The 15,079-nt window shown below is 41.1% G+C and overlaps 1 protein-coding gene across 1 annotated transcript; it reads left to right on the top strand.

Moving 5' to 3' along the window:
* Positions 1-1,502: 1,502 nt before the first annotated feature.
* On the top strand, positions 1,503-7,715 carry LOC142466380 (uncharacterized). The gene is made up of 3 exons (XM_075571236.1): positions 1,503-1,728; positions 6,074-6,151; positions 6,517-7,715. Exons 1-3 carry the CDS (start codon positions 1,503-1,505, stop codon positions 7,509-7,511), a joined length of 1,299 nt encoding a protein of 432 aa, XP_075427351.1. The 3' UTR covers positions 7,512-7,715.
* The last annotated feature ends 7,364 nt before the right edge of the window (positions 7,716-15,079 follow it).

The following is a 15,079-nucleotide window of genomic DNA, read 5'->3' as shown; positions in this document are numbered from 1 at the left end:
CCGGAAGTAACAACAGAGTGGTGCCGAGCAAGCCAGCCCCAGCGCGCGGGACTGATCTGTGAGTCTCGGCACTTACTCCCTGCGCACAGGTACCCACTCTAACTGATTACCTGTGCACTGATCTACTGGACCTATATATTCTTATATGTAAGTTTTTACATGTTATTTATTTAATTGTTATTACATAAATCTTGACCCTTGGTGCGCTTCTGTGTTTATTTTTCATCTACGACCTTAAACACTCTGCAAGGAAGTGGCTCCAGCCTGAGGTATGTACTACCGCTGCAGTTGTCGAAAGAGTCATTATAGACCGGTTCCTGAAGGGTCTTCCCCACACCATCCAGAAGTGGGTGAGCCAGAGTGACCCCAAAGACGTCGAACAGTTGGTCACCTTAGTCGAACGTTACTTGACTGTTGAGGAGATGGCTAGGAGTTCAAATCCAGTTGAGTTTTCCAGTTCTCTCTTACTGCGCGTCAGTAGGTCCGATAAGACTGTTCCTCGGAATAAGAATCCCCAAGGACTCATAGACTTGCATAAAGGAGCGGGAAGTCTCACAGCACCTAGGAGGAACTTGGGTCCCATTATTCCCAGTAGACTGGAGACAAAACCCCAACCCAGTTTTGGAAAGTATACAGAGTGCTACAAATGCTATGTGGCCGCAGTTTGCCCTCGGAACGTGGATCAAATGGAATGTAACCTTTCTGTGGGGCGTTTTTCGTTCTTGGTTTCTACGGTTAAACACAATCCTTGTAGTTCAGAAGAAGAGGAGGAGGATTACTATGTGGCCCTGCATAAAAGACAGCCTCCGTGTGCAACAGAAGCTGCAGCACAAGTTTACCCTGTGGGGTCAGAAAAGACCAGAGATGAACTACAGCACAGAGCACTTGGTGCAATCGTCACTGTAGTGACTACTAGCCTTGGTATGACAAAGGCTACTGATACCGCCATAAGCAGAAAGCCAAGTGAGTCAGACAGAAAGAGTGTTGACTGGAATTGGTTCTACGAGGTGTCCCAACAAGATGTTCAACACCTCATCACCACGCTAGAAGTTTCTCAGCGAGAGGCTTGCACGTTAAAAAAAAGAGTTGGGTAAAGTAGAGCAGCAAGTACTACAGGAGTGACTGAGTACCCAGTGGGTCCCCACCGAGTAGCATGAGGAGCTGAAGACCACCCTGAACCTTACCCGGGCATCACTGGAAGCAGAATATGAAAAATAAAACAACTTCAAAACCTTGGAGTCTGAAAAGTTGAAGTTGGATAAAAAGGTTCCAGAGCTAAAGCGGATAGCTGAACACACGTCCCAGCAAATCATATCTCTGAAGGAGGACAACCTCAAGCTGGAGAAAGAGAGATGGAAAAGCAGAGAGGCTGCTCCATCACCAAAAATCAGTACACCCAGGAGAAAGAGGCGTGGAAAACAGAAGCAGCGGCGATTCTAGGGACAAAAACTGCAGAGATCCAAAATGCACTGACGCAAACCCAGAGCAAGCACCGGGAAGAGATGATGGTCCTGAGAGAAGTCTTGCGGGATCCAATTGCAGAACTGCAGATACGTGTTGCTGAGCTCAAGATACAGCTCTCCAAAAAGGAAGAGTGCGAGGAGGTGTTCTTCCGTCAAGTGGTTGACCAGACACGGCACTATGAGAGCGAGAGGGCCGATGCCCACAAGTTGCTGGACCAGATGGCCAATGAGAAGATCCAAGAAGAGAGGATACAGTGGCAGCAGAGTTTATTCTAACTCGGCCGCCTCCGCAATGCGCGGGCAGACGCGGCTATCGTTTTTTTTTTTGCGGCATGCCGCACGTCAGCCGGGCGCCGGTCACGTGCGCCAGGCATCCCGAGGATGCCAGGCATCCCCGAAGACGCCAGAGATCCCGAAAACGCCAGGCATCCCCGAAGGAGGCTGCAGGAAAGAGGGTATTTTACTTTTTGTAGCGTGGAGCGGGGCGGAACAACCAGGGGGTCGCGAGGGGAAAGGAAGGGGGAGGGGAGGATGCGGCTAGGATGGGCTGGCGCACGGCCACGTTCAGCGCCAGCCCGAAAAGACCCGCGGGATAAGACGGTCAAAAGTTGCAATAAAGATTGTCGCCACAGTACGTGGGCACAATGGATTTCCAAATGATCTAATTTATTTAGCCAAACAGAAATGCAACGTTTTGACCATAAGGTCTTTTTCAAGTGAGGTATAGTGGCATAGTGAATAAAGTCAATAATGAGTCTTTAAATACCCCTCACCAAGCCACAACACCTGTGTTCATTAACATTGATCTTAAACAGCTGTGATTAGGCATTCCTTCTGCATCATAATCAGTAGAAACTCCTCCAATTCTGCTGTCCTCCTGGGATGTCCATAATGATGAATGAGGTGAAGAGAAAGGGGCGGGAAGCCACGGTTGGGGAGGATTGTCATTATAATCCAATCCGGTCCTTTGTTTACATCTGACTCACAATCTGTACTGCTGGAGCCGAGCCCTAGCTCCAACGTCATCCTGTGGAGGGAGGTGTGTCCTCATGATCTAGTCTGGCATCCTTGTCACTGTGCTGTGAGTAATCTGGTTGAGACTGTGTCTTCACTCTGCAATGAGCCTCCGTGCACCCAACAGCTGGAAAAGTCAGTAAATCCTCCTGTCATCCGTGGTCCCTCCCAGTTCTCCATTCCGTTCTAAAGTGCATCTGACATCCTCAGTGATTGATGCAAGGAGGCATAAAAGAAGGGGGAGGTTTAAGAGACGTGTTCAGAGGTACGCAATGGAGACTGTTTTAAGGTGAAATTAAAATAAGACTTTATTGCGCCTGTTGCTTTAAACACAGCAAACATTTAAATCAGCAAACAAAATCCGCTCCACTCTGGAGTATATATACACTTGTGATCCAGTTCTCTCTAACTGCGTGGTTGGCTCAGCGATTCACCATAGAGACATAGGGCCTCATGCAGTAAGCGTCGATTAAGTGAAATCGGCAAGTTTACCGATTAGTCATGTTAATGGCGATTTTTCCTCTCCGTATGCAGTAAGTGCCGAATACATTCAAAATGAACCCGAAAACAAATCCTCCCACTCTCACGATGATTATCCGATCACACACAGGTGTATCGGCGTGCGTGGCGGGGTGCTGATAGGTTGCCCAATCACAAATCTTGCTGAATCAGGCGAAACAAGCATGTATTGGATTGCGCGCCATATTTAAAGGCAACGTGTACTGCTAATCATTCTCTGTGTTGTTGGGAGTGAGAGAGAGAGAGAGACGCACAGAGCTGGCTGATTGAACATTTGCATATTGACGGAGAGACTTGTTGTGTATTGGGTGAGCTTTGTCCATTGTTGTTTTGTTTACATCTTTGTCTTGTTTTATATGTGGAAGTGTTTCGTGTGATTGGCTGTACATTAGTTGTCTGTTTTTTGTGAGTGCTGGAAGTATGCCCGCAAAGCGTGGGAAGAGTGATGCTGGTGGGAGTGGGAGTGCTACTCGTGCGAGTACGCGTCGGAGTGAACGTACTGTTCAGGGGAGTGATGTTGCTGGTGCACCGAGTGGTGTTGCTGGGAGTGGGAGTGCTGTTGCTGGGAGTGGGAGTGTTGTTGCTGGGAGTGGGAGTGCTGTTGCTGTGAGTGGGAGTGCTGTTGCTGTGAGTGGGAGTGTTGTTGCTGGGAGTGGGAGTGGTGTTGCTGGGAGTGGGAGTGCTGTTGCTGGGAGTGGGAGTGCTGTTGCTAGGAGTGGGAGTGCTGGTGCTAGGAGTGGGAGTGCTGGTGCTAGGAGTGGGAGTGCTGGTGCTGTGAGTGCTGCTGGTGGCGCAGTTGCTGATGGGGTGGATGGTGGTGGCGTGCTTGCTGGTGGGCAGCTTTTGGAGGCTCTTCCATTGGAAGAAGGAGAGTCCAGTCAGCACCAGCCAAGCTCTGACCCTAAACCTGCTCGGAAGAAACGTGTGGAGAAGCCACGTAATCCTCGCTTCAATGACCAGGAAAATACAGCTCTTGTCACTGGCATTCTGGAGCACTATGACAGTATCTATGGACATTTACTAGGTAAGTGTACCTTTACATTTATTATTCAAATACATGTGATCCTAGGTCATCTGAGTTTTGTTCATATGCAAATATGGGTTCAGAATATCTTTCTATGTTAATTAGTCTGGAAACACAGCTTTTTATCATGCCTTACAAGGACAACTAAACACAGGCGGTCAATTTGCCATAACTGCATACAATATGAATGCAACCTTGCTTACATGTATAGGTTTAGTAGTGAATGCTCATGTGCTTCACATATTACACATAAAACAGCATGTTTGCTATCTCTTGGAACAGCTAGCAGTGTAGGAAACTGGTGCTTCTATTATTAATCATTTACCTCATATATTTTATATGTTTTTCAAGGGCGGACAAGTTCAGCAAGCAGAAAAGAAATGTGGGACACAATAGTCATTGGTGTCAATGCGTGTGGGAATCATGTGAGGGACAAGCGGAATTGTCACAAGAGATTTGATGATATTAGGTCCAAATTGAAAAAGAAAATACAACACCAACGCGTGCATGCTACTGGCACTGGAGGTGGGCCGACACCACAACGTCTCATATTAAGTCCATTGGAGGAGCTGCTTCGGGCAAAATTACTTCCCGTCGTCGTGGAAGGCTTACCTGGTGACCGTGATATAGGAATTTACCCCTCACAATTTCCACCAGGTGAGAAATATTACTGTACTAGGCGTGTCGTTGCTTACAGTTATTTTGCATAGTTACACTGCTTTTTATACTGTCTTCACAATATAAGCATACCTGCATCTATATATGTATGTCTGATTCTGTATATATATATATCTCAAAATAGACATATATGTTGTAGTCCTACTAAAAGCAGTAACTAATATAGCACGTGCCATTGCGTGCTCATTTACATGTGAATTCCCAAAATGCATTGCTGCAGTGGAAGCAATTGATGGTGGGCGAAGATGGGGAACAACAGGGTAGTACACATGTGTAACACATGTTAATGAGAAATTATTACTAGCTACAGGTACAGAACAGAAATATGTATAATATTATTGTGTATTTTATTTATTTTACTCCGACAAACATGACATTACTGCCTATTTTAAGCATGCATCAAATATATTGCATGCAACGGCCTACAAACATCACTTGCACTAACACATCTATAGTTGTTTATGAAAAGGTCCATTTTTGCTTTAAGTCATATACAGACAGCATAATGAGGCACACGTATCATATTTTATGTCATTGTTTTCATAACTTAAAAACTGCACACGACTATTTAGCTCATCTACCATTGTGTTAAAGCAGCTGCAATTAATATCTCATCACAGCATACACTTCAACAGAGGGGGTGGGGTTCAGCACACACACTAATTACAGCCTCATTTTAGGGTCAACTTAGTTCACACCATTTTCACCTGTTTCAAGTAATTGAAAGGTGTGGCTGATTAGGCTTTTTGGGGAAGGGAATACCGTTCTTACAACCTGACTAGCACAACTGAAGTTAATCACACTCATTTGAAAGCTTCACTTTAGCTACTAAATGCCCCAACAACTCATTACTTATCAAACCGTACGTCACACATTAGTTCACTCATATCTATAGTTGAACTACTACTATCAACGACACATTATCACACACTGCATGTGTTGTCTTGTTTAGTCACAGCCACATTCATGTGTGCCACATCTTATATTAATGTACCACACATATCCTCTACCAAAAACAACACTTTTTGCAATATGACCACCTTCATGATAACCATTGTGAATGGTCATCTCATGATAGTTATGTACATTATGATACTGATATCACTACACAACATATGATTTTTATGTACAAATTTTATCTATTTATCCTCACGCATTACTGCAGGAACATAGTATGTTTTATGTTAGGGAACTCAAAAGTTCTAAGTACACAGGCATGTACATTGTTATTACAACTATTTATGTTCACTTTCACACACACATTTTGGGTTAAGGAAATGATGCTGTTAGGTACTCATAAATACAGAACATACAATAACTGTTTGTTCAATATTTACACATGTAAATGTAAAACTTATGTTATTGTTATATATAGTTGCCCCTGAAGGACATGTGTCACCTGAGACTGAACAAGTGTCTTCACCTGGGTCAGCCAGCTCAACACACCTAGAAGGTGAGTGTATCAGTTGGTGGCCATATAATATGTGCTCTTCTATATGTTATGTTGTCATGTTCATTATTTGTTTTGCACATCTTCTTTAAATAGGATTACTTAGTGTCAGTGAAAATGAAGTGTAAGGCAACTTGTATTGTGTTAGTGATGTTAACTATCATGTAGGAGTTGTGAGTTTACAGCAAGTTTTCAATCACTCATATTTCATACTGAGTCCAAACATTATTCTTAAGTCAAGGTAGTTTTTAATGTGAGGTTATAAAACGTATGGAAACATGTTAGTTGTTACTTATGACACAGTACAATTACATAGTAACACAGCAGAGATTAACATGCCATTTAATAATGTGTACATTTATTTGTAGAACATGATGAAGAGGATTTTGATGATGATGATGATGATGATGATGATGATGATGATGCCGCCGCCGCCGCCATAGACACACAAATACAAGCAAGTGACCATGAAGAGGTTCCAATTGAAACTGTTTTACCGCCAAAACGTCCAGCAAATACCACATATGATGCAATTGTAGCTTCTGAGGGAAAAATGGTGGAAGCAGAAAATCGTCGCCATTCTGACCTGATGACAGTGCTGGAAAGGATGATTGCACTGCAGGAAGAAACAGTTTCACAATTGGCACATCTCCACAGAGTCTTCATTGAAGTGCCTAAACAGTTGCAAAAAATCAACACCTCATTCGAAGCATTAGTTGTTCAGCAAACACAAGCTAATTACTGGAGAATGACTAATGTACCACAATTCAACACCTCACAGGCAGGATCTGTTCATGCAGGTCAGTTTTCACCACATTCATCTGATATTCATTCACCAGGCCCAAATGTTACCGGTCAAGTAGCAGACATTGCTGTGCAGGTTCCTGATGACATCCTACCGCTGCCATCTGTACAAATTCAGCAGCAGACACCTACAAAGGAGGCGACAAAAACAAAACAAGACACACATGAAACAGACCAACCATCACTTGTGCAGTGTCTACCAACTTGCTCACATGTGTCAGTGGGCACAAGCCCTGTCCGTGAACAGTCACTACCCAAAAGCCCTGTAGGTGAGTCACTGCCCAAAAGCCCTGTAGGTGAATCGCTGCCCAAAAGCCCTGTAGGTGAGTCACTGGCCACAAGCCCTGTAGGTGAGTCACTGGCCACAAGCCCCGTAGGTGAACAGTCACTGCCCAAAAGCCCTGTAGGTGAGTCACTGGCCACAAGCCCTGCCCGTGAAGTGCCAGAGGCCACTCAAAGTGGCTCTGTTGTGCCTAAAGTTGGTGGCAAAAGAAAAAGGAAAATTCAAGAGACAACAAGCAGGCCTGTTACTCGCTCGCAAAAGGAACAAAAAAAATAAATGTTATAATTCACAAAATATGTCTTTGGCCTTGTTTTGTTGACTTCAGATTATCTAATTACTATTGTATGTATGCTGAAGACTGTGTTGTTTCCAAACTTTCAAGTATGTTCTTGTACACGTGAAGTTTTGGAAATGTTAACACTCCTAATTAATGAATAGTGTTATAAATATTTATGTTTTAATCGTCTGTTCAGTAATGGTCCACCAGGAGTCAGTTGCTAAGTTTAGAGAAGCTGCCATTGACTTTGCAGCAAAACATTGCATTTGGGTGTGTTAATTGATGTAATCATTGCATGTGCATATTATTTTCATGCTATTATAAAAGCACCTATTTAACTGCAAACATCTTTCTTGTACGTGTACAGCAGGATTTTGTGTTAAATATTACTTACCTTTGGTGGCCATTGTAATGTTGTCCTTTAATCATTTATGTGTTCTTGTTTCAAGAACATCTCTGAATTGATACTAATATATATGTAGTATGTATTGATATATGCACACACACACACACAGACACACAGTGTGTGTGTGTGTGTGTGTGTGTGTGTATATATAGTACTATCTAAACTGGTATAGATGTATTTACAAAAAACATACACTTCATGCTTCCTTGTGAAAACACACTATTTTAATAATACAGGCCTAATGTTTGACAACTATACTAAGTGTGAGCCTCTAACATTATTGGGTGCAAACAAATGTTTATTACTTAATTCACTCATGTTTATCACCATTTAAATAGGTTTCATACAAGGCCTACTTACTGCCATCAATATGTTGTGTGTACTCCTGCAATATAAAAAAAAGAAAAAAGATACATTATATATATATATATATATATATATATATATATATATATATACATATACATATACACACACACACACACACACACACACACTATACATATAGTACAATATACACTTTATATATATATATATATATATATATATATTTTTAAGAGAGAGATATATTTATATATATATAGATACACACGTATTTAAACTCATGCAGACAGGTAGTTAACCAGACTTTCAAATACACACAGAAATGTATGTGGGAAAAAACATTTCATTTTGCAGGTGTGTGTATTTACTGATATGGCTGTCTAAGCACTATTTTCACACAGTGCTCTTTGTTATTTTTCTAGAAAACTCAATGTTACTGAAATAAGTGTAGGAATGTTTTCACAAACGAGATAAAAAAATGATACATGTTTTTCCCACATTCGCCTATCACTAACCACAAAACTTAAACCAATTAAAAGGACACATCCAATTGGCGTTTGAAATAAGGAGTAAAAGTAGTTACTTTTGTTGAACTTGAAAACGAAACACAGGAATTTGTTAGCCATTGAGCAGAATCATTTTGATGAGCAAAGAAGACAGAACTGCACACATCTTTTGTGCTACTCTGACATGGCTGATGAATTCGTTAACAATATGAATCCCCTCTTAGGTTATAAGTACATGGTTTCAGAAGCAATTTTAAACAGTCGCGGACACAAAGCAAGCACACGCCAAATCTATGATTTGATTCGAGCTAAATATCCTTATTACCAAGACCGTAGGCATGCGCGGAATTTTAATTCCTCAATAAGATTCACTTTATCAACTAATGACTTTTTTGAACGTGTGCAGGATAAGCTAGAACACACCTATGGTTTCTGGAAGATTGCAAAGGAAAAGCATTTTACCCTGAAAGAGGGCACATATATTGTTGTGAAAGGCATATTTATTCCTAATGCCAATAGCAATGGATCCGCTACTACTGTTCCGTGTGAATCGATACCTACTGCAATATCTGCACCCTCCATTCCTGAAACCCACATTGTACAACAACAAAAGTACTATGATTATGTACCAAGCCTTTCAGCTGAAAATGCATTGGAATGGGAACCAGAAGAAATGAACCTACCTCCCGACCAATTGTTTGAAGAAAGCAGTGGCGATTCCTATGAGCGCTTCATGGAGGAGATGTGTGTCATACTGGATTCAGCGGGTGGGTCAAGCGTGGATGAAAATGCCTTGCATTTCTGGAGCGACCAGTTGCAGCCAGACGAACAGTTAATTCTAGAAGAATGGTAAATATAACAACCGTTATGCGTTGACTGTGCGTTTAAATGTTTTTTTTTTTTGTTTTTTTTAACCACCATTTTCCCTTTCAATGCGTGGATACAGCGTAACATTGCAGACTGCATAACATGTAGCGATCACAAAGAAATTGTTGCCGAATACAATATAGTATAACCTGAAAGAGTAGTACACATTGCTGACGGAATAAATATACGTACTTTCCTATCCCTTTAACCATATTAGCAACATTTTAACATAACTCTAACACATACCTGTTTTGTTATCATGCAACATTTAAAAGCGGGTCCACCACGTATGACGTGGGACCCTTGTCATGGCCCAAGGCGTCCTTAAAAAGGATTACGGATGTAAGTCCCGCCCCCAAGCGACGTGCGCGCCTCAAAGCCTATTGGCTGTCATATTTTGTTATAGTAACGGTAACTGCAGTGTGTCATGTGTGCGGCTCAGTGTTTGTAAGCGTCAACTGGGCGTTAGCCGAATGTTAATTGAGTGGGAGGAGTGTTAGCGTGCGTTTCACGCTGGTTTAACATGACGTCACACGTATTGCATTTGCGCATTGTGTTATCGGCCGTCCTTTCTGTCCAAACACGTCTGTTTAAAAAGAATACAGATGTACTCGTTTAGAACGAATGTAGTTTCGTATTCATTGTATTTGAAATAAAGATTTTATGTTTAATGGTATTTTCAAGATGTATTGAACGCACAACGTACGCTTTGTTTTGCGCATGCGCTAACAGTTAGTGCAGCCAAGCCTGAAGTGCGTGCGCACACTAAGATGTGCGCGCACATTTTTCAGTATACAGGCAACGTTCACATCATATACATAGTTATGCCTGCTACAAATTTAAAGAAACATTACATACTGATGTACACTTGTACTTCTAACATATAAGTGAGTGACGTGTGTATGTACACAATCATATAGAGCTGTGTAATGCGTTGTCACGGATACATATATAGTAAGGTGCCATATTTGACCATCATGTGTTTGCTGTATTTCAGAGATGTCGGGGAAGATACAATCGGATCAATGTATGATTTCAGAAGAGTCTACCTTTATATGAGATGATTGTGAGGAGGAGCCACCGACTACTATACTACATATGGAACTAATTTTATATTACTTGCAGCGCTTATTAACAAACAATTAAAAATGTGATACCCTTATGCCTATATTGCATAAGCACTTAATTAACATAATGATGTTGCAAAATAGTGCCTCATGAATTTTTATTGAGTGTTCTTTAATGACTACTATCATTTTATGGCATGGTGTGTTTTATATATAACAACCATTCCCACTCTGCTAACACATTTGTGAATTCTATTGTGTAATGGAACGTATGACTGTCGAAACTATGTAACAATAATAATAAGAATAATAATAATATGAGCATGTTCATGTATAGCGCTGCTAGTTGTACACAGCGCTTTACAGACACATTTTTCAGGCTGAGGTCCCTGGCCCGTGGAACTTACAATTTATTTTTTGCCGCCTGAGGCACAGGGAGATAAAGTGACTTGCCCAAGGTCACAAGGAGCCGACACCGGGAATTGAACCAGACTCCCCTGCTTCAAACTCTCAGTGCCAGTGTGTGTCTTTACTCACTGAGCCACTCCTTCTCCCAATGTAAAGGACACTTACAACCAACTAGCCATTTATTGTTAAAAATCTCTTGTTACATGGGTATGTTGATAAAATGGTTTGGGACTGTAGCAAATAATGTTATTGGCCAGATGTTGTGGTCCCCTACAATGCATGATGTTCTGATTATGACATCAACATCATGTAATGAAGTACGTTTCTGTGTATATTTCATTAACCTAACTAACTATAGTTTACTGTGTTTATTAAACGTTCTAAAAATACATAGTATAGTCAATATGATGATATAAGCTACCATAATAAAGCTGGTGTTATCATTTGTCGGTGTTATACATGGATCCTACACAAATTGATACAGACACAAACAGTTGTGTTACAAAGTGTGTCTATGCTAATGTGCACGTGATTGACGTTACAATTGTGAGAATACTTGATAATTAACATCATGATAATGATGAAGTGACGTGATTTATATTCCAAAAATATTACCAACATTGTCATATTGGTAAATTATAAATGCTAAATGACAGTAACATTAGCGACAAATTTGTCTTCTCTGTTAACAGTTTAACACTTGGTACATGTAGGACACATCCACACACGTGTGACTTATACATACACATGTCACAAATTTAAATTAATGTTGACTATTAATTCCTAGCATTACAAAACACCAACATTGCTAAATATAAGATGTAGTACGCATTGTTGTGATTACAGGCATTCATGCATGGAGTGTTATGATCAGTCAATTTCATCCGTGATGAATGATCTCCCGTAAGTAAACAAATAAGTACAGTTATCCCCTTTTCTCCAAACACCTCTATATTACATTAATGGAATTTATAAGGAAACATACATAAAATGTGATGAAATGGGAGTAATCATTTTCTAATACAATGCACATGAAAGCTCAAGAGTAGCTAAATGCATATACATGATACAGAAAGTACATATATGTTACATTTGTGTTTAAACCAATATGTTGGGTTTTGACTTCAAATAATTATAGGAAGATTGATGTAGGCACATCTTATGAGAGATGTCAGCAAATATACATACCATGATCAGTCATACTGGAGATATACCTATAATGCAAAGGAACAATATATAAATTGCTAACATTGACATGCCATCTTCAGTACCGTAAACAACACAGCAAAGTGTGTATTTGGTGTTGAATGTGCAACACCATGTATATTTAATGACATTCAAAATGTAAATCAGCCTGGTGTACACATCATATGGATGTACATGTTACACTGCACCAATAACATTGTATGTAAGCATACTAGAAGCATGAATGAGTATGGGCATAATATGTGTATTGTGTTAGCATAAGGAACAACACAATGCTAAAATATTAGTGCTTTGTTACCCCAGTTGTATTCACATACACACAACTAAAGTAAAATTGAAGAGGGATTATATAACCTGTGCAACAATAACATACCGGTGCCACATCCCTTTGTGCACACAGCAGAGAGAAGAAAGGTGTGCAACCCATATTCATCTGTGTCCTACCAGAAGGGTATATAAAAAAACATTATTGTTAAGATAACATAATGTAAGTATAAAAGTAGAACTTGGAACATATATGTTTTTACTTACAAGAAAAAAATGAATTGATGAGATTCTGGCGTGTCTGGCCACCACTGGCTGTTTGTTCATTTTCAGCAGCTACATGGGTGGGATGCTCGTCTACCAAAGGCTCAGCTAGGTCTGACTGTACATTGTGCCTGAGTGCAACATTGTGCAAAATGCAACAGGCAAGGATAATATCAGACACTTTTTGAGGCTTGTATAGAAGAGCCCCACCAGTTCTGTCCAGACACCTAAATCTGGTCTTGAGTAGGCCAAATGTCCTCTCTATAACAGATCTTGTAGATATATGGGCTGCATTGTACCTGTCCTCTGCTTCAGTTTGAGGGTTTAGCACCGGAGTCAAGAGCCACGGCCTAATTCCGTATCCTGAGTCACCTATAATGAATGGAGCACACATAAGCTGACATTAGTGATCAAATTGTACAATGCCAACATTCCTAAATAAAAGTGTGTTTTGAGTTAGAACATGTAAATGTGTACTCACCCAGCAGCCAACCATGTTCAAAATGTCCCTCTTCGAACGCATGGAAGACTGAAGAGTTCCTCAGGATAGAGGAATCGTGACTGGAACCAGGGAATTTGGGTACCACATGCATTATCCTCATCGTCGCATCACATACCACCTGTACATTGAGTGAATGGTAGTGCTTACGATTGCGGTACACATGCTCACTCTGACTAGGTGCAATCAAAGCAACATGTGTGCAATCGATTGCACCCAGCACACATGGTATCCCTGCTATATTATAAAAGCCAGTCCTGACTTCCAGCCACTCTGTCGCCTCTGTAGGAAAATGAATATAATTCCTAGCGCGTCTATTGAGTGCATAGAGAAACTGGGTCAAGGCCCGCGAGAATGTAGATTGCGAGACCCCGCCCACTATGCCCACAGTTGTCTGGTATGACGCGGAAGCAAGATAATGTAATGAGCACAGCATTTTAACAAGCCCAGGGACTGCACGACCTCTGGCTGTGAAAAAATCTAAATCTCCCCTTATCTCCTGATAAAGAGCTATGATTTGATTCGAGCTAAATATCCTTATTACCAAGACCGTAGGCATGCGCGGAATTTTAATTCCTCAATAAGATTCACTTTATCAACTAATGACTTTTTTGAACGTGTGCAGGATAAGCTAGAACACACCTATGGTTTCTGGAAGATTGCAAAGGAAAAGCATTTTACCCTGAAAGAGGGCACATATATTGTTGTGAAAGGCATATTTATTCCTAATGCCAATAGCAATGGATCCGCTACTACTGTTCCGTGTGAATCGATACCTACTGCAATATCTGCACCCTCCATTCCTGAAACCCACATTGTACAACAACAAAAGTACTATGATTATGTACCAAGCCTTTCAGCTGAAAATGCATTGGAATGGGAACCAGAAGAAATGAACCTACCTCCCGACCAATTGTTTGAAGAAAGCAGTGGCGATTCCTATGAGCGCTTCATGGAGGAGATGTGTGTCATACTGGATTCAGCGGGTGGGTCAAGCGTGGATGAAAATGCCTTGCATTTCTGGAGCGACCAGTTGCAGCCAGACGAACAGTTAATTCTAGAAGAATGGTAAATATAACAACCGTTATGCGTTGACTGTGCGTTTAAATGGTTTTTTTTTTTTGTTTTTTTTAACCACCATTTTCCCTTTCAATGCGTGGATACAGCGTAACATTGCAGACTGCATAACATGTAGCGATCACAAAGAAATTGTTGCCGAATACAATATAGTATAACCTGAAAGAGTAGTACACATTGCTGACGGAATAAATATACGTACTTTCCTATCCCTTTAACCATATTAGCAACATTTTAACATAACTCTAACACATACCTGTTTTGTTATCATGCAACATTTAAAAGCGGGTCCACCACGTATGACGTGGGACCCTTGTCATGGCCCAAGGCGTCCTTAAAAAGGATTACGGATGTAAGTCCCGCCCCCAAGCGACGTGCGCGCCTCAAAGCCTATTGGCTGTCATATTTTGTTATAGTAACGGTAACTGCAGTGTGTCATGTGTGCGGCTCAGTGTTTGTAAGCGTCAACTGGGCGTTAGCCGAATGTTAATTGAGTGGGAGGAGTGTTAGCGTGCGTTTCACGCTGGTTTAACATGACGTCACACGTATTGCATTTGCGCATTGTGTTATCGGCCGTCCTTTCTGTCCAAACACGTCTGTTTAAAAAGAATACAGATGTACTCGTTTAGAACGAATGTAGTTTCGTATTCATTGTATTTGAAATAAAGATTTTATGTTT

The sequence above is a fragment of the Ascaphus truei genome, chromosome 15 (assembly GCF_040206685.1).
Source record: "Ascaphus truei isolate aAscTru1 chromosome 15, aAscTru1.hap1, whole genome shotgun sequence".
NCBI lineage: Eukaryota > Metazoa > Chordata > Amphibia > Anura > Ascaphidae > Ascaphus > Ascaphus truei.
Note: the sequence above shows the minus strand (reverse complement) of the source record. Positions and strands in the feature narration are given on the sequence as shown.

Excerpts from the sequence above, each read along its gene's own strand:
- LOC142466380 (XM_075571236.1), top strand. The coding sequence starts at position 1,503 with ATGATGGTCCTGAGAGAAGTCTTGCGGGATCCAATTGCAGAACTGCAG. Across the intron at positions 1,729-6,073 it reads GAGGATACAGTGGCAGCAGA|TTGCCCCTGAAGGACATGTG; the intron begins GTTTATTCTAAC and ends TGTTATATATAG. Across the intron at positions 6,152-6,516 it reads CAGCTCAACACACCTAGAAG|AACATGATGAAGAGGATTTT; the intron begins GTGAGTGTATCA and ends ATTTATTTGTAG.